This window comes from Oncorhynchus mykiss, chromosome 25 (genome assembly GCF_057628025.1).
Source record: "Oncorhynchus mykiss isolate SJ-2025 chromosome 25, ASM5762802v1, whole genome shotgun sequence".
Lineage (NCBI taxonomy): Eukaryota > Metazoa > Chordata > Actinopteri > Salmoniformes > Salmonidae > Oncorhynchus > Oncorhynchus mykiss.
The window spans coordinates 69,495,736-69,516,591 of record NC_143046.1 but is presented as its reverse complement, the minus strand read 5'-3'; the positions used below and the strand labels follow the sequence as shown (position 1 = coordinate 69,516,591).

Genomic DNA, 20,856 nt, shown 5'->3' with positions numbered 1-20,856 from the left:
AATACCAAGGCTATCGGGCAGGGTTCCCCAACTTGCAGTTCACAAGTTTTCTGAGTAAAAATAAATAAAACACTTTTATTTTGATTGTTGGACATAAAATACTGTAAAAACACCAGCAAATCAGCTCCATGTGGTTTTAATTTTGGAAATCTGTTCCACAGTATTCCCACGCATAATATAATAATATGTCAACGTATACAAATGTATGCAAGGTTTAAAATTATTATGTTTTAGTCAAAGATCAAATCAAATTATATTGGTCACATACGCATGGTTAGCAGATGTTATTGCGAGTGTAGCGAAATGATTGTGCTTCTAGATCCTACAATGCAGCAATATCTAATATATAATCTAACAATTCCACAAAAAACTACCTTATACACACACATCTAAGTAAAGGAATGGAATAAGAATATATCCATATAAATATATGGATGAGCAATGACAGAGTAGCATAGGCAAGATGCAATATTATGTCTGTTTGGGCTTATTGCGTTCAATTTACAGCCTACACATTTTGGGGTTTTTATGTTCCGGCCCCCTGACCATCCATTCAAGAAATAATCACCCTGGGGCTGAATGTAGTTGATGATCCCTGCTATAGGGCCAATCATAGATAGATGTTGAACAATTAGGAGAATTCCACCTAAAGTAAGCTCAATAGTTATCACCCCTGAGCCTTAAGGTCAGCAACAAGTGGTACCATATATAGTGTAATTTCCAGTTTAGATGAGATCAACAAACAAGTAGGCCTAATTGACATGTGGTCATTGTGGAAGTTGACTAAATATTGTCTACAGTCGCCCTCCAGTGACAAGCAACAGGAATGACAGGCGAATATTGCTTGGCTAGTTCTCTTTTCTAAGCATTGTTTTACTATTTAGAGATAGACCTGTCGCCTATTTTGCGTAGTGTAGACGTTGAAATGTCTCGAAACTATGACTGAAAATAGTGCAGTCCGGTTTATCACCATCGGTGTCATTTCATTTGCCATGGACGTAGGCCTACAACAAATATTTTACACCAACAAATACAGTGTAATGATTAACTTATTTTCTAACAATAAACCGCTTGAGTCTCTGAGTCACATGGTGATTTTTGCTTCTCTCATGCTGCTTGGCATGCGGCCTAAAGGGGATTTTATTTGTCATGTTTCTTGCAGTCGTCTCAACTTCCAACTTCGCGCAGGTTGTCTCGTGACCACATGACTGCTCTCTAGATCCCTGGCGAGGTGAACATGAAAACAGCTGTAAACCCATGTGAAAACCCCTGGTCTGGTAGGCTACTCACTCACTTCTCCAGACAGTAGAGTTGCTCAGGTGAGTGAGGCTATATTACCTGAAATCTTGTGGTGTCTTTTGAATTGTGAAAGGGTATATTCTTGTAAACTAAATGTGTCTGTCTATATGTCTAAAATAAGAGTAGAGGATTATGCTATGGCAGATTGTTTTTACAGACTGGGCTTCATGCATCATGGTGCATTTGTCACGCAATTGAACTGTTTAGCCTCTGCGTGCTAAGTATTGCTCTAAAAATGGTGTCTGCTAAGCAGAGACATAGTTCAATAGATAAAGTTAACTTCTCTTTAAAAAAAACACAGGCAATTTGAGCATGTTGCTGCAAATAGGCTCTCTCGGGAAAATGTACGTTTGTTTTATTCATTAGTTTGTTAAGAATATTCAAAAGCCAAATCAATTAGGTGGTAGAGAAAATATTCAATGATTACCATTACAGAATAATTTTATACAGACATTTACATGTGTCTAAAGAAATCAATAGAGAGGGAGTAGGCCTTCATGTGTTTTACTAATTAACCATTGCCTGCTGCCTCATTTGACTGTTCTTTGCCCTTGTCACACTGTCTGTCACATACTTCTTCCTCTGGACAGTACCTTCCTGTTTCTGTTATAGGCCCTCGGACCAGTGCATACCAATAACAATGGTATTTTAGTGTAAACAAACTGTAATCCAACCCTGGTTGTCTGTACTTAGTCCTTCAAAACCAAACAGCCACTGGACCCAAAAGCTAGTCCCTCTCACAGGGTATGGGTTGTTTTTTAGGTTTTGATTCTCAGGTTACAGATATAGGAACTTAATTTTAACCAGTTTGCTACAGCAGGAAAATAATCCTGCAGGTACAGGAAATGTGGATTATAATTAAATTATCATTTTCGTAAGGAAAAAATAAGTCTGAAATGTCAAAGTGAAAATTACAAACTTCAGAAACCTTTTAAAACTCAAATACACTACACATTTGATATTTTCTGCATTGCAGGAAAGTTCTCCTGCAACAGGGTGATCAAATTAAGATCCTACATCTGTACCTCTCTTACACATTTATGTCAGAAGTGGAAAATCCATTATTATCAGTCTCATTGTAATTACAGGTTATACACAATGTAGCCATAATATGATTCTTATGCATATAGGAATGCTACCCTTATTTTTAACTTGAGGTACTTTGCCAGGTCAGGTTGGTTTCAGACAACTCCTTGCCTGAAACAAGGGACATTCGATGCTAAGCAGAGATCAGATGGCAGAGATTGGGGAACCTGGGGACATGGAGGAAGTGAATGAAGCTCAGGGTCTAGAGGGGGACAGATCCTCCCTCAAATCCACCATGAAGAGGAACGTGAAGACACAATCTGACAGCCCAGTGAAAGAGAAGAAACTGGGGATGATGAAGCAATTCAGGGAGAGCATCAAGCGGGTTGGAGAGAGGAGTCATCTGGCCTCAAACAGCAAAGAGTCAAAGGACAAATCCAATTCAGAACAGGGGGGACATGGTATTGACCCTGAAGTGACCTCTCCAACCCATCAGCTGCCACCCCCTCCCTCACCATGTAAGTTTTCTTCAGATTTGTCCCTCTGTCTAATTAAGTGAGTTATGAAATATGCTCTTGAGTCAAGAAATGGCTTCTCAAGGTCATGGGAAGAGGACGTCTCAGGAGACACAGAATGACAGTAGAAATGGCAGGAAGGACTATCTTATGCACTGTATTGGGAATTTCAGCTGGACATGAGCCAGTCTGAGCAGGGGGCTTTCATCATTACTCAATTACTGACATTCCTATCTTAATGAAGTTTATACTAAACTCGGAAACAGCTGCCAACCAAGCAGGATATACACTAACATAATTAACCTTTGTACAATAACACAGATTGTTTTTATGACGAATCTGACAGAAGCTGCTTAACTAGTTGTCAAGGTTGTCTGACTTATTCTGTGTGTGCGTTTGTGTGGCTGTGCGACTGTCCATGTGATTGTGTGTGTACGGTCAGCACACCTACTATTACACTGCAAAGTAGTTTAATTACTAGCATTATTCAATGTCATAGAGATCAGCAACTTTATCTTGCTCAGGTTTGAGTGCTGGGTCTCCTATGGCCTCTCCCCTGAAGTGTCTAGGTGGGTCCTTCCAGAGGAAGGAGGGAGGAGAGAGTGCAGAAGATTCACTCCAGAAAAAGCACACCAGAACACACTCAGGTACACCACTGTTTACCCGACCAACCAGAGCTTGTTCAATCAATGGTTGACAATAAATACTGTTCAAAGACAAGCACAAATACATATAATTTACTGAGAGAATTCTAGAGAGCTCGTTGGGATATTCTGAGTCTTTGTAAGGTCTTCGTAATCTGTAATCTGTATTGTCCATCTATAGACCCATCGGCAATTGGAGACTCTCTTCTAAAGAAGGGGGCTTCCATCCGACGGAGTTTGCGACTTGTGGGAAATAAGAAAGACAAGGCCCTCAAACAGGAGCAGCTCCAGCCTGTCACTGAGATCACTGTGGATGAGAAGAGAGAGAGGGAGAAGGAGAGGGTAGAGATAAAAGAGTCATACATACTCCCAGAGATACCCCTCACACCCCTCTCAGGTGACTTTTGTTCTCTCTCTGTCTTTGTCGCTATCTCCCTCATCCTCTTGTCCATTTTTATTTGTTTTAGCAGTAGAGATCACAAAATATATTACTTGTGATGTAAATCACTATGGTTGTGTCTGTGCAGTATGTGTGTATTAGGTATACCAGCATAAGCTTCTATGCATTAAGGCCTTTACTCTGTTTGCTCTTACACTCTAGTGATGCAGATCAATAAGCTGATTGGGATGGAGGTGCTGGAGGAGGCCTATCTGAACCTCCTCTCCCTGTGCCAGGAGTTCCAGCGGGAGAGGGAGGAGTGCACGGAGGAGGCCTCCTCTATGGAGCTGGCCAAGAAGGAGAAGGACCTGAGGCTCCTTTACAATGCCCTGCTGGACAAGGTGAAGGAAATAGTGCGGGACTCCAACTCCTTTCCCTCTCGCAACAAGGATCTCTTGGTGCATGTGGCCCGTGTCATCCAGGAGGAGGAGAAGAGGGAGGCAGAGCCTGGGGTCGGGGGCGTGGTTGGGCCTGGGGGTTGGCGGGGGGCCTGGAGAGAGGCTGTGAGCGAGGGTGTACAGGCCACGCTGAAGAGTGTTCACTTGGACAGGCCCGAGCAGAATGCCTCCTGGCTGGCTATCCACCTGGGTATGCTGGGCAAGGCCATCGTGGAGGACTTGAAGAAGGTGAAGGGAGAGCTGCAAGGCTCTTACCCACCCAGCTTCGATGTGTTCAGCACCTATGTGAGCTGTTACCATGGTGCTGTCAGCCAGCACCTGAAGAGGCTTCAGCAGCAGGTGACAGATCTGAAGGACTACTACACCCTGCTGGACTGGATCATCAATCACTATGAGAGGTGAGGAAGACTTAAAGTCATTGTCTTGAGTAAGAAGTGTGTGTGTGTATATATATATATACACAGTGCCTTGCGAAAGTATTCGGCCCCCTTGAACTTTGCGACCTTTTGCCACATTTCAGGCTTCAAACATAAAGATATAAAACTGTATTTTTTTGTGAAGAATCAACAACAAGTGGGACACAATCATGAAGTGGAACGACATTTATTGGATATTTCAAACTTTTTTAACAAATCAAAAACTGAAAAATTGGGCGTGCAAAATTATTCAGCCCCTTTACTTTCAGTGCAGCAAACTCTCTCCAGAAGTTCAGTGAGGATCTCTGAATTATCCAATGTTGACCTAAATGACTAATGATGATAAATACAATCCACCTGTGTGTAATCAAGTCTCCGTATAAATGCACCTGCACTGTGATAGTCTCAGAGGTCCGTTAAAAGCGCAGAGAGCATCATGAAGAACAAGGAACACACCAGGCAGGTCCGAGATACTGTTGTGAAGAAGTTTAAAGCCGGATTTGGATACAAAAATATTTCCCAAGCTTTAAACATCCCAAGGAGCACTGTGCAAGCGATAATATTGAAATGGAAGGAGTATCAGACCACTGCAAATCTACCAAGACCTGGCTGTCCCTCTAAACTTTCAGCTCATACAAGGAGAAGACTGATCAGTGATGCAGCCAAGAGACCCATGATCACTCTGGATGAACTGCAGAGATCTACAGCTGAGGTGGGAGACTCTGTCCATAGGACAACAATCAGTCGTATATTGCACAAATCTGGCCTTTATGGAAGAGTGGCAAGAAGAAAGCAATTTCTTAAAGATATCCATAAAAAGTGTCGTTTAAAGTTTGCCACAAGCCACCTGGGAGACACACCAAACATGTGGAAGAAGGTGCTCTGGTCAGATGAAACCAAAATTGAACTTTTTGGCAACAATGCAAAATGTTATGTTTGGCGTAAAAGCAACACAGCTGAACACACCATCCCCACTGTCAAACATGGTGGTGGCAGCATCATGGTTTGGGCCTGCTTTTCTTCAGCAGGGACAGGGAAGATGGTTAAAATTGATGGGAAGATGGATGGAGCCAAATACAGGACCATTCTGGAAGAAAACCTGATGGAGTCTGCAAAAGACCTGAGACTGGGACGGAGATTTGTCTTCCAACAAGACAATGATCCAAAACATAAAGCAAAATCTACAATGGAATGGTTCAAAAATAAACATATCCAGGTGTTAGAATGGCCAAGTCAAAGTCCAGACCTGAATCCAATCGAGAATCTGTGGAAAGAACTGAAAACTGCTGTTCACAAATGCTCTCCATCCAACCTCACTGAGCTCGAGCTGTTTTGCAAGGAGGAATGGGAAAAAATGTCAGTCTCTCGATGTGCAAAACTGATAGAGACATACCCCAAGCGACTTACATCTGTAATCGCAGCAAAAGGTGGTGCTACAAAGTATTAACTTAAGGGGGCTGAATAATTTTGCACGCCCAATTTTTCCGTTTTTGATTTGTTAAAAAAGTTTGAAATATCCAATAAATGTCGTTCCACTTCATGATTGTGTCCCACTTGTTGTTGATTCTTCACAAAAAAATACAGTTTTATATCTTCATGTTTGAAGCCTGAAATGTGGCAAAAGGTCGCAAAGTTCAAGGGGGCCGAATACTTTCGCAAGGCACTGTATGTATATATATATATATATATATATATATATATATATATATATATATGCGCACACACACACACACACACTTCTTGACTCAATATGATGAGTAGTATTGTATCTGAGAGACACCATCCCTGTTGAACAGTGAGAAGATAATGAGTAGTCATTCATTGAGACCAGAGATGGAAGCTGAGAACATAGGCCTCTCCCTGGAGGAGGGTTTCTTGGACCAGCTCAAGGGAAAATACTGCATGCGGGCAAAGGTGAGGGATTGAACACTCCACTAAGAGACAGATGGATAGATATTTAGGAAGAATTCAGGTTGAATGCAGGTACCACACTGATGAGAATAATATAATGTTTTTTTTTTAACTCTTCTAGTCCTTTAGCCTTTATTCTTTTGCTTTCCATGTCTTTTCCAGGAGGAAATGAGAGCTTCACTGGATAAAATATTAGAGCTTGAAAATGAGGACATGTGGATAAAGAAACAGGCACCAGCGACTGATGATGAACACTTCTTTAACTCTGACATAGACATGGATATCTGGACGGTATTGTTTTGTCATGATTTTATATAATGCAATTGCATCATATCTCCATTAGAGGGCAACATTGCCTACTTAGTTACATTTTAATTATAGCGGCAGGCTACTAAGGCTACTATAAATCTGTAGGACTTGAAACTGGTGTTGTTCTCTGTGTAGAAAGTTAAGAGCAATGCTGTAAACTCCAAGAGGATTGATGCAGACCTGGAGATGGGAGTAGTCTGTTCCTGCCTAGAAGAGTTACAGCAGTTTCCCAAGCAGTATGTTCTGCAACAGTCCAGAGTCTGCTCTTTCTATCTCTATCCTAACCATTATTCACGGGAACATAAAACTGGACCTTGTCCTTTGCTTGTTAATAACTCCATGACATTATCTCTCCTTCACTCTCTCTATATGTCCATAGATTTGAGAACAAATTTAGGTACTGCTGTAACAGTATGGAAAACCCTTCACTTTGGGCTGACTATCAGATAACCTACATCAACAGCTTTAAAGCTCTTAAGTAAGTCCGATTCCTCTCTTCACTACACCTGTTCAACAACCCTCCCCCTTTCCTCTGCCCTCAACACACTGTAGACTGGAATGTCCTAGACAACAGTTGATAGACAGTCAGTTCAGCTTTCCAGACACTTTGGGGTACATTTACCAAAGGATGGTGTGAATAAATCAAAAATAAGACCGCAGTCTAAAAGATTGACCTGAGAACAGAAGTCTTGGCTCAAAAGACAAAGTCTCAGCATTAAACTAATTATTGTATCTCAGTAATTTGATGCACTTTTTTGTTTGGACTTGAGCAACCGTATTTTAGTGGCATAATGTCAAACTTTGACCTAAATGCTTAACTTCACTCAGTCTGATTTGAAGTTGCACCATATTTAACAGTAGTGGGATGGAAAACTGGGACTAGGAAATTACTATTTATTTCACAGGCATTTCCTGGAACCCATACTAGATCATTTAGCCTACCTGCAAGATTCTGTTCAAGATACACATTTTAAAAAAACACACACCAATAAATGTTGAATTATGATTAAATATGCATCTTATCTATCTTACAAACATACTCAAACACACTAACATGCAGGCACGGTGACACACTATATCATATTACTGTATAAATTACAGTGAAACTATTGAAGACCAAACCCAGCTAGCACACAACATTCTCAGAACCATGTGTTTCCATGCTTCAAGATTGTTTTGATTACGCGGACTGGGATATGTTCCGGGTAGCCTCTGAGAATAATATTGATGAATAAACGGATACGGTAACTGAGTTTATCAGGAAATGTATAGGAGATGTTCTACCCACTGTGACTATTAAAACCTACCCAAACCAGAAACCATGGATAGATGGTAGCATTCGCACACCCTGGTTCGAATCCAGGCTGTATCACAACCAGCCATGATTGGGAGTCCCATAGGGCGGCGCACAATTGGCCCAGCATCGTCCGGGTTTGCTCAGTGTAGGCCGTCATTGTAAATACGAATTTGTTCTTAAGTGTCTTGCCTAGTTATATAAAGGTTAAATAAAATAAATACATTTACGCAAACCACCGCATTTAAAAATGGCAAGGTGACTGGGAATATAGCTGAATACAAACAGTGTAGTTATTCCCTCCGTAAGACAATCAAACAGGCAAAACATCAGTACAGAGACAAAGTGAAGTCTCAATTCAAAGGCTCAGACACGAGACGTATGTGGCAGGATCTACAAACAATCACGGACTACAGAGGGAAAACCAGCCACGTCGCTGATACCGACGTTTTGCTTCCGGATAAGCTAAACACCTTTTTCGCTCACTTTGAGGATGACACGGTGCCACTGACGCGACCAGCTACCTAGGACTGTGGACTCTCCTTCTCTGTGGCCGACGTGAATAAGACATTTAAGTATGTTAACCCTAACAGGGCTGCCTGCCCAGACGGCATCCCTAGCCGCGTCCTCAGAGCATGCGCAGACCAGTTGGCTGGAGTGTTTACGGACATTCAATCTTTCCCTATCACAGTCTACTGTCCCCACATGCTTCAAGATGTCCACCATTGTTCCTGTTCCCAAGAAAGAGAAAGTAACTGAACTAAATGACCATCACCCTGTAGCACTCACTTCTGTCATCATGAAGTGCTTTGAGAGTCAAGGATCATATCACCTCTACATTACCTGACAACCTAGACTCACTTCAATTTGCTTACCACCTCAATAGATCCACAGACGATGCTTATTTTCCACCATAATTTGCAAATAAATTCATAAAAAAATCCTACAATGTGATTTTCTGGATTTTTTTCCCTCATTTTGTCTGTCATAGTTGAAGTGTACCTATGATGAAAATTACAGGCCTCTCTCATATTTTTAAGTGGGAGAACTTGCACAATTGGTGGCTGACTAAATACTTTTTTGCCCCACTGTATTTTAGTCTATGCTGCTCCGACATTGCTCGTCCAAATATTGATATTTTCTTAATTCCATTCCTTTAGATGTGTGTGTATTGTTGTGAAATTGTTAGATATTACTTGTTTAATACTACTGCACTGTTGGAGCTAGAAACCTAATTATTTCAATACACCGCAATAAAATCTGCTAAACATGTGTATGTGACCAATAAAATTAGATTTGATTTTATATACAACTTCCCACAATGTTCTGGAAATGGTACAGGATAGTTGCTTGGCTTTGGAAACTTGCAGACACATTTAAGAAACTTGGCAAAATAACATTATTTACCTGCTATTTCCTTACTTTGACAGAAACATCCAAACATTGGTTAATTTAATAAACATTTTGGTAATGTTTTCGGAACATTCTCCAACTGGTTTGACATTGGGAATGCTCTCAAATAGTTCAGAGAACGTTAAGAAACAATGTTCTCCTGTGGGAATTTCAATACTTCAGCATAATGTTTCCACCAGGTTTCCTCATGGTACTATTTAAAGTAACATTTAAGAAAACATTCTATAAAAAAAAACACAAAAAACATTAACAGTAGCAAATGTTATTGTAAAACAATTGAAAAACATATACATATCCGTTCTCAGCGTCAACAAAACTCTCTATCCTTTATCTTGTTAAGTGTGTTCAGGTGTCTTGGCCGCGCCGACTAATTGGCCATGTCTGATCTTAATAAGTACTTGTTTCCTTTGAAATGGGATCTGTTTGAATAGATTAAAATTAACAGATTTGTATGAGTTAAAAACAAAAAAAAAGTTTGCTAGCTCCATCCTGTTGGTGCAGTAGACTAATTCAATGGATAGAGAACAGAAGATCAATGACACTGTCCCACAATGAAAATAAATGTGTTTGCATGATTAATGCCTAAGAAAATGTATTTCCATGGGTCCTATATGTGCTTGGAGTTCAAAACAGTTAACCCAAACGAAGCTAGCAGTGTTCTTAAATGTCTTATTGAAACATTCAATAAAAGTTAAGGAAGTTATTAAAAAAACTCTAAATAACTAAAAAAAATAATAATAATCTCCCAGAAAAACATTCAGGGAACCATAGTTAAAACGTTCTCAAAACCACCCTGCAACAAAAAATGTACATTACATTCTCAAAAAAAGAAATCTTCAGTTCTACTGGTCAAGAAATGCATGGCTTCGTTCCCAGAACCAATGGGAAACCAAAAACGTACGTTCCCACAACTTCCAAGGAACCAAATGTGCTAGCTGGGAAGCTGTTTCCAGTCAACAGGCATCTCTGGAGTATAGCACTGCCTGTCTAAAGAGAGAAACACCACGTGGTTTCCGGGAAACTGTGCTAGTGTAAGAGAATTGCCTGAGTAGTTCAAGCTCTAAAAATAGAATGTCCCCCTCTCTCCATATTCAAAGAGCTTGTAATTTCACTGAAACAAGCAACAGCATGTCTCTGTCAGTAAAAAAAATAGGAACACAATATTAGAGATGGGCAGAAACAGTCAGATTTAGTTATTCATATTCAAGGAGACAGGAGACTCAAAATAATGATGGTCAGAAAAAAAAAAAATCACATACAGTTGAAGTCAGAATTTTACAAACACTTAGGTTGGAGTCATTAAAACTTGTTTTTCAACCACTCCACAAATGTCTTGTTAACAAACTATAGTTTGGCAAGTCGGTTGGGACATCTACTTTGTGCAAGTAATTTTGTGCAAGTAATTTTTCCAACAATTGTTTACAGACAGATTATTTCACCTATATTTCATTGTATCACAATTTCAGTGGGTCAGAAGTTTTCATACACTAAGTTGACTGTGCCTTTAAACAGCTTGGGAAATTCCAGAAAATGATGTCATGGCTTTAGAAGCTTCTGATAGGCTAATTGACATAATTTGAGTCAATTGGAGGTGTACCTTTGGATGTATTTCAAAGCCTAACTTCAAACTCAGTGCCTCTTTGCTTGACATAATGGGAAAATCAAAAGAAATCAGCCAAGACCTCCACAAGTCTAGTTCATCCTTGGGAGCAATTTCCAAATGCCTGAAGCTACCACGTTCATCTGTACAAACAATAGTACGCAAGTATAAACACCGTGGGACCACGCAGCCGTCATACCGCTCAGGAAGGAGACACGTTCTGTCTCCGAGAAATGAACGTACTTTGGTGCGAAAAGTGCAAATCAATCCCAGAACAACAGCAAAGGACCTTGTGAAGATGCTGGAGAAAACCGGTACAAAAGTATCTATATCCACAGTAAAACGAGTTCTATATCGACATAACCTGAAAGGCTGCTCAGCAAGGAAGAAGACACTGCTCCAAAACCGCCATAAAAAAGCCAGACTACAGTTTGCAACTGCACATGGGGACAAAGATCGTACTTTTTAGAGAAATGTCCTCTGGTCTGATGAAACAAGAGTAGAACTGTTTGGCCATAATGACCATCGTTATGTTGGGAGGAAAAAGGGGGAGGCTTGCAAGCCAAAGAACACCATCCCAACAGTGAAGCACAGGGTTGGCAGCATCATGTTGTGGGGGTGCTTTGCTGAAGGAGGGCCTGGTGCACTTCACAAAATAGATGGCATCATGACGGGAAAAAATGATGTGGATATATTGAAGCAATATCTCAAGACATCAGTCAGGAAGTTAAAGCTTGGCCACAAATGGGTCTTCCAAATGGACAATGACCCCAAGAATACTTCCAAAGTTGTGGCAAAATGGCTTAAGGACGACAAAGTCAAGATATTGGAGTGGCCATCACAAAGCCCTGACCTCAACCTATAGAAAAGTGTTGGGCAGAACTGAAAAGGCGTGTGCGAGCAAGGAGGCCTACAAACCTGACTCAGTTACACCAGCTCTGTCAGGAGGAATAGGCCAAAATTCACCCAACTTATTGTGGGAAGGTTGTGGAAGGCTACCCGCAACGTTTGACCCAAGTTAAACAATTTAAAGGCAATGCTACCAAATACTAATTGAGTGTATGTAAACTTCTGACCCACTGGGAATGTGATGAAAGAAATACAAGCTGAAATAAATCATTCTCTGTACTATTATTCTGACATTTCCCATTCTTAAAATAAAGTGGTGATCCTAACTGACTTAAGACAGGGAATTATTTCTAGGATTAAATGTCAGGAATTGTGAAAATCTGAGTTTAAATGTATTTAGCTAAGGTGTATGTAAACTTCCGACTTCAACTGTAGTTACACAAGCAAAACATCAGAAATTGTTAACATTCTTACAACCAATGTTCCATCTAAACTGCGCACGTGCTCAGGCGCTCAGCTCCCCCTGGACTGCCTCGCAAGAAGAAATATCAGCCTGTGCAGAGAAGCTCGAGATTGAACTTTACTCAACTTTCTAGAATTTCCCCCTTAGTTTACACAATCAACGTTTCCCTTTTTCTGTGGGAATTGTGATTGAATCAACGCAATATTAGTATGTAGCCACGTGTGCACATTTGTACATATTCTTTGCTAGTTAGTGAGTTATTAGCCCAGTTATAGATCATTTGTAGTCAGCAATGGGGGAGTGATTGCTTCTAACAAGAGCACAAAACGTTTACATTTCTAGACATCTTTGAAAAGCGAGTCAGGTCAAGATGTACTTTGAGACAGGCAAGTCTGTAGCCAATAGGCAGAGGGTAGCATAACTTGTCTGATTCTCTGTAATAATGGTATGGTAAAAATAATGCATTTTATTTTGTAAAGTGGATTCTAGCATCAAACATCACCTAATTTTCCAAAGGACAAGTGGATGAACAGGTTAATGTCAAGCCCTGCATGTTTATTTCAAAAGTCTCATGGAATGTAAGCCTGCATTGAACACCACACATTGGCTGCTACTGTAGGCTGAATGATAGAACAGCTATTTCCATGTTATGGGATGCATTTACTCCATTGCTTTTGATGGTAGGCCACTCTTGTAGGCCTACATTATGATCATCCACAGTAGGCCAATTGACTACTGTCTGAAACTGTAATTTAAAGCGGGTACAGCCTCGGGGTTCACAGTAAACGCACACTGGAATTTGCACAGAATCTTAAAGTTTGCACTCAGCAGAGATTAAATTTGCTCAGTGCCCCCCAAAAATGAAGTGAACATTGCTTACAACCCCTGTTGAAACCCTTCCCGTGGTCTGTTTCGTAATCGTTCGGGAAGTCTCACAATGTGGTGCCTCTGGGTTTAGAAACTCTGTCGCATAGGTGTGTATGCATGATAACCTGACCTAACCTCAGACCTGTTTTATTTCCCTCTTTTCTCTTCCTCCAGGGAGCACATGGAAGGTTATAGGGAGTGCTGCCCGACACAGGTGGACCATCTCAGCAGAGAGGTGGATGGCTTGGTCCATAGACTGGTCCAGGGCCTGGAGGACCAGTTTAAGAATGATGTCAGGGTACGTGAGGGGGAGAAGTTTGATTGACCTTTGGTCTTGTCCTCATTCTACAAATGCCCCTATGTTGAGCAGTGTGTTAAGGTGATTGACATATTTCCTACTTGTCTCGGGTGACCAGGAAGTTACTTAGTTTGGTAGTCTACTGATTTCTTTGCACACATTTCTGTAAAGGCTTTCTCTCAATCGCTCCTGCTGTCAATGTTATGGATGGGTGAACAAACAAATAAATTAATGAATGAACAAATTAGTGAGTGAATAGATGGGTTAATATGTGTCTGTTGCTTTTTCCAGCCTTACCTCAGGAGAATGATGACGAGGAAGTGGCTCTCCACAGATGAGGACTTCCAACAGCTGTTGAGCAGGACAGAGAAGCTGTCCCAGCGCTGTTCTCAAATGAGACATCCATATGTACAGGTAGGTAATGGGGAAGTGCTGTTCATATTGTTTTAAATGCAGGATATACTATACAAGTCAAAAGTTTTAGAACACCTACTCATTCAAAGGTTTTTCTTTTTTTCCCTATTTTCTACATTGTAGAATAATAGTGAAGACATCAAAACTATGAAATAACACATATGGATTCATGTAGTAACCAAAAAAGTGTTAAAGAAAATAAAAATATGTTATATTTGAGACTCTTCAAAGTAGCCAGCCATTGCCTTGATAATAGTTTTGCACACTCTTGGCATTCTCTCAACCAGCTTCATGAGGTAGTCACCTGGAATGCAGTTCAATTTACAGGTGTGCCTTGTTAAAAGTTAATTTGTGGAATTTCTTTCCTTCTTAATGCGTTTGAGCCAATCAGCTGTGTTGTGACAAAGTAAGGGTGGTATACAGAAGATAGCCCTATTTGGTAAAATACCAAGTCCATATTGTGACAAGAACAGCTCAAATAAGCAAAGAGAAATGATAGTTCATCATTACTTTAAGACATGAAGGTCAATCAATACGGACAATTTCAAGAACGTTGAAAGTTTCTTCAAGTGCAGTCGCAAAAGACCCAGAGTTACCTCTGCTGCAGAGGATAAGTTCATTAGAGTTACCAGCCTCAGAAATTGCAGCCCAAATAAATGTTTCACAGAGTTTAAGTAGCAGACACATCTCAACATCAACTGTTAAGCGGAGACTGCATGAATTAGGCCTTCATGGTCAAATTGCTGCAAAGAAACCACTACTAAAGGACACCAATAAGAAGAGACTTGCTTGGGCCAAGAAACACGAGCAATGGACATTAGACCGGTGGAAATCTGTCCTTTGGTCTGATGAGTCCAAATTTGAGATTTTTGGTTCCAACCGCTGCGTCTTTGTAGGAATCAGAGTAGGTGAACGGATGATCTCCACATGTGTGGTTCCCACCGTTAAGCATGGAGGAGGTGTGATGGTGTGGCGATGCTTTGCTGGTGACACTGTCTGTGATTTATTTAGAATTCAAGGCACACCTAACCAGCATGGCTATCACAGCATACTGCAGCGATACACCATCCCATCTGGTTTGTGCTTTGTGGGACTATCATTTGTTTTTCAACAGGACAATGACCCAACACACTTCCAGGCTGTGTAAGGGCTATTTGACCAAGAAGGAGAGTGATGGAGTGCTGCATCAGATGATCTGGCCTCAACAATCACCCGACCTCAACCCAATTGATATGGTTTGGGATGAGTTGGACCGCAGAGTGAAGGATAAGCAGCCAATAAATGCTCAGCATATGTGAAAACTCCTTCAAGACTGTTGGAAAAGCATTGCAGGTGAAGCTGGTTGAGAGAATGCCAAGAGTGTGCAAAGCTGTCATCAAGGCAAAGGGTAGCTACTTTGAAGAATCTCAAATATAAAATATATTTTGATTTAACACTTTTTTGATTACTAAATTATTCCATATGTGATATTTCATAGTTTTGATGTCTTCGCTATTATTCTGCAATGTAGAAAATAGTAAAAATAAAGAAAAACCCTTGAATGAGTAGGATGTGTACAAACTTTTGTCCGGTACTGTACACTCAAGGAAGCGAAGGAAATCATGCCCCTGATGATCCATAGGAAGTTGGAGTTACTGGAAAAGACCCGAGAATTCGCTGGCCTTACCATACTGGAACTTGATCATGCATAGAATGGAACATTATTTGAGTTGATGTGGCAATAGGAGTAAATGGCAGGAAAAGAGAGGGAGGATGGGTGTCACTCAGATGATTAGTCATGGCAGTCACTTGAAAGCGAAAGAATAAACAGAATACTTTCATGTCTATTTGTAATCCCTTTCTCTGGCCTCCACTGTGCCTGACCTGTGTTCCTCTGCATCAGATGTTTGTGAGCAGCTTGCACTACTATGTGGTGAAAGAGTATGTCTCCCAGCTGATGAAAAACAACTACTCCTGTAAGAACAGGAAGCATGACAAAGCAGCCACCAAGATGAGGGTGCAGTGGGATGAACTCAATGATTTGTTTGAGGAAATGGTAACACTTCTTAATCCTGAACTACAAACTGAATTTTGGACAATTTACATCCACACAAATTGTACTTTTCATGTTCATTCAACATTGTCTAAAATTGTAAATACTACAGTACATAAATTTGTCTCAGCGTTATGCCTTTGTGCTTTGAGGAATGCTACTTTGAAAATTCAGTGCTGTCATAAACAAATGACATGTGTTATTACCATTCATGACTAGTAGACACACTCATAATAATTTCCTCTTGTAGAAGACAACCCATGACTGGCTCCACCCAGTAGGAGACCACCTGAGTAACATAATTGGAGAAAAGAACAAGAGAGACATCAAGAACCACCTGAAACATTTAGTAGCGGACTACCCAGACATCAGGTAATCCTGCATCTTCCTGTGGCCACATTTTGTAACTGTTGATTTTGGTGATTTTTTTTACAAAATATAAATCAGAGTAAAAACACATTAAATTAATTCTACTCTGACTGTTATGGCACTGAGAAGAACAGCAGTGGAAGATAAAGACAGCAGTGTTCATCAGACAGGGGAAGGGTGTTGACTAGGCACTGACAGATTGAGAGCCAGATAGTGCTGCTCCAAATATGATAGAGAGCCGTGTTGATTCTCAACAGCAGGATGTAGGAGGGGTAGGACCAGCCGGGAGAGATAGAGAGACAGAGGTGGGAGACCCCCGATGAGGTGTGAACACTTGCGCCTGGTTTCTCGGAATAGGGCTTTAAGTGCTGTTCTTTCCCAGGCAATTTCCCTGGTCTGGGTTTTTGTGAACCATTTAATTTGATTTTTTATTTGAACTCTAGTTAACTTCTCCAAATCAAGATTGACAGATTATTATTATTTTTATTTATTTAAAAAAATGTTATCTTAAAAAAATATATATATATATATTATTATTTGTCATGACAGCCCCATTAACAAAATTGAGTAGCTATCTGATTTGGTTCTGGGTGGTGAGATTATGGAATTTTAGACCAATTAATTTCACAAAACATTTGACGGTTCATTTCTCCTGCTGATTCTCCAAGAGTGATATTCTGTACCCTCTCTCCCCTCTGTCTGCAGTAAGAAGCACCTATCGGCCGTGCTGTACTTCAGGGGCTTGGTGCGGGGAAGGGAGAAGCAGGTAATCCTGCAGTGTCTCACTGAGCTGAAGAAGAAACTAGGAACTGCAGGGAACACTGGAGATAAAAAAAGAGGCCTCTTCATTGATATGCAGGTCACCATCGCCAATACAAACTGTCTGGCTAATATGCCTTTCTCCTGCCTCTCCTCTCTTCTCCCAGACAGCTAATCTACAGGCCTAGATACAGAAGCCTACCACAGAGATGGTAACCTAACCAAGCTGTCTGAGAAGGCCTGATGAGGCTTATAAAGGACATACTGTATGATTACCAGTATGATCACTACGCAAAAAGCAAACAGTCTAATGATTATTTAAATGTGAGTGGACCTTTACCTGGTAAATCTTGTTCAGGCAGTCAGAGGTTATTTAAGACACCTCATTGATTAAGCCTTCTGTTTTTATATATATATATATTGTCACTTTAGCCCACTGTTGTTGCAAAAGAAAGCTGAGAACATAATTAATAATGGGCCTGATGCTAAATGAACTCCATGGTAGGGCTCAAGCTGTATGTTCAGTGTGGAATGAACTTTACCATTGATTTACCTATTTTCAAGCTATTCAAATGTGTCGCTGCAGTGCACATATTACTTGTCAACATAGAAAAGACTCCCTTAGAAAGTCCCACAGTCCACGGTCCTGTTGTTTTGTGGTCAGAACAAGGTTTCAAAATATCACATCTGATAATGTCATTAAACCACAAACAAATACAAGTTTCTCCCGTTGTTAGGGAAGTGAGAGTTTTTGTTCCCCTCTAATAATTTTTGGACACTTTGACAGGGTAGCATACAACACAAAGGTTTGTACTCATGTGTCTGCTGTCTAGTATGAGTATAGATTAAGTCCATCACAATAAATTAATCCAACATCAACTGAAGGAATGGGGAACTGGCGGCCTGCAGCCCGCTTTTTGTAGAATACATTTTCAACAACAAAAAATATACAATACAGTACCAGTCAAAAGTTTGGACACATCTACTCATTCAAGGGTTTTTCTTTATTTTTTACTATTTTCTACAATGTAGAATAATAGCAGACATAAACTATGAAATAACACATGGAATCATGTAGTAATCACAAAAGTGTTGTCAAATCAAAACATATTCTAGATTATTCAAAGTAGTCACCCTTTGACTTGATGACAGCTTTGCACACAATTGTTTACAGAGAGATTATTTCACTTGTAATTCACTGAATCACAATTCCAGTGGGTCAGAAGTTTACATATACTAAGTTGACTGTGCCTTTAAACAGCTTTGAAAATTCCAAAAAATTATGTCAGGGCTTTAGAAGCTTCTGGTAGGCTAATTGACATCATTTGAGTCAATTGGAGGTGTACCTGTGGATGTATTTCAAGGCCTACCTTCAAACTCAGTGCCTCTTTGCTTGACATCATGGGAAAATCAAAAGAAATCAGCAAAGACCTCAGAAAAAAATTGTGGACCTCCACAAGTCTGGTTCATCCTTCGGAGAAATTTCCAAACGCCTGAAGGTACCACGTTCATCTGTACAAACAAAAGTACTATTGGACGTATACGCAGCCATCATACCACTCAGGAAGGAGACGTGTTCTGTCTCCTAGAGATGAATGTACTTTGGTGCAAAAAGTGCAAATCAATCCCAACAGTGAAGCACGGGTTTGCAGCATCATGTTGTGTGGGTGCTTTCTGCAGGAGGGACTGGTACACTTCACAAAATAGATGGCATCATGAGGGACGAAAATGATGTGAATAAATTGAAGCAACATCTCAAGACATCAGTCAGGAAGTTAAAGCTTGGTCGCAAATGGGTCTTCCAAATGGACAATGACCCCAAGCATACTTCCAAAGTTGTGGCAAAATGGCCTAAGGACAACAAAGTCAAGGTATTGGAGTGGCTATCACAAAGCCCTGACCTCATCCTATAGAAAATGTGTGGACAGAACTGAAAAAGGGTGTGCGAGCAAGGAGCAGTTACACCAGCTCTGTCAGGAGGAATGGGCCAAAATTCACCCAACTTATTGTGGCAAGGTTGTGGAAGGCTACCCGCAACGTTTGACCCAAGTTAAACAATTTAAAGGCAATGCTACCAAATACTAATTGCGTGTATGTAAACTTCTGACCCACTGGGAATGTGATGAAAGAAATAAAAGCTGAAACAAATAATTATGTCTACAATTATTCTGACATTTCACATTCTTAAAATAAAGTGGTGATCATAACTGACCTAAAACAGGGATTTTTTACTAGGATTAAATGTCAGAAATTGTGAAAAACTGAGTTTAAATGTATTTGGCTAAGGTGTATGTAAACTTCCGACTTCAAAATTAATTGGGAAGTCATTTTTTTTTTGGGGGGGGGGGGGGGGGGGGGTGTAAAATATGAGTTTTGAAATATCAGATCTGAGATTTACACAAACCAAATGCAGTATTTTGGTTAGGGAAGTGAGAGTTTTTGTTCCCCTCTGATCATATGTTTCAATTAACGATAATGTTGGCCAATTTTACAGGGCAACATGCAACACAAAGGTTTGTACTCATCTGTCTGCTCTTAACTATGAGTCAATCACAATAAATCCATCCAACATCTACTGTATAGATCTACTGTTCTCATCATTCACCGATCATTTGTGTCAGCTCATGAAAGCTCATACTGTAGCTATAATGATACGCAAATGTATAATAAAGGCAATCATTATCTTGTAAATAAAGTTTAAGTCAAGGCATTATACACATGATGTGCCTGTTTATCGTGTGAGCTGCCAGCAGGCCAAACCAGCACATGATAGTATAGGGAAAATAGTTACGAGAATGTTGAGATCCCTGAAAACGACTCCACAGCATCATCAGATCACAGAAGCAAAGCCACGCCTACATGAAAGTCAATAACTTCATATGAAGAAACTCGGTTGCCAAAGAACAGTTCAACCTCGTTATAAAGTTACTACCTGGTATCCTCCTGACCTGTCTATTGCTAAGCAACATTAAACTCTGCTGGACCAGACGCAGGGGGGCAGAGAACCCATCATTTATAGCAACGCGTGCTCTGGCAGAAAAAAGTTATTAAGGAGGTTGAGGGACAAAGCAGGTAATGACAACTTCTTAATTTTCTCAAGTCTAGAACGCAATGACATTACATAACAGAAAATAAATCAAACAACTAAGCTTTCACTGCAAGCATGCTCCAGCTGCAGAGTCTATATCAGCATTTATAATCCAGGGTCACTACACAACTCCCTCCTTTTTCAAAGAGCTGAATAAAGATCACAGAAATGTTCCATACACACAAAGAGCTTATTTCTCAAAATAATTTTGCACAAATTTGTTTACATCCCTGTTAGTGTCACGCCTGCTCCCTTTCCCCCTCTCTGGCGCCCTTCATTACGCAAACCTGTCACCATCATTACACGCAGCAGCTCTCATTGGACTCACCCCTGGACTCCTTCACCTTGTTGATTGCCCCATCTATATCTGTCTGTTCCGCAGTTGGTTCCCCGTGTCAGCATTATTGTCGGTTACGTTTCCCCTGTCCAGACGCTGTCCGTGTTCTGTTTCAT

The 20,856-nt window shown here is 40.5% G+C and overlaps 1 protein-coding gene across 4 annotated transcripts; it reads left to right on the top strand.

The window, feature by feature from the left end:
* The first annotated feature begins 839 nt into the window (after positions 1-839).
* On the top strand, positions 840-19,895 carry LOC110505649 (exocyst complex component 3-like protein 4). Of its 4 annotated transcripts, XM_090220916.1 has the most exons (15): positions 840-1,319; positions 2,469-2,843; positions 3,365-3,487; positions 3,666-3,881; positions 4,086-4,719; positions 6,534-6,651; positions 6,811-6,939; positions 7,093-7,193; positions 7,337-7,435; positions 13,618-13,741; positions 14,033-14,155; positions 16,038-16,190; positions 16,438-16,559; positions 17,262-17,322; positions 17,483-18,040. In XM_090220916.1, exons 2-15 carry the CDS (start codon positions 2,516-2,518, stop codon positions 17,501-17,503), a joined length of 2,352 nt encoding a protein of 783 aa, XP_090077042.1. In that variant the 5' UTR covers positions 840-1,319; positions 2,469-2,515; the 3' UTR covers positions 17,504-18,040. The 4 variants fall into 4 exon arrangements, with proteins under 4 accessions (XP_090077042.1, XP_021440685.3, XP_021440684.3 ...); XM_021585010.3 differs by having other exon boundaries at positions 17,262-19,895; XM_021585009.3 differs by having other exon boundaries at positions 1,159-1,319; positions 2,474-2,843; positions 17,262-19,895.
* Positions 19,896-20,856: the final 961 nt, after the last annotated feature.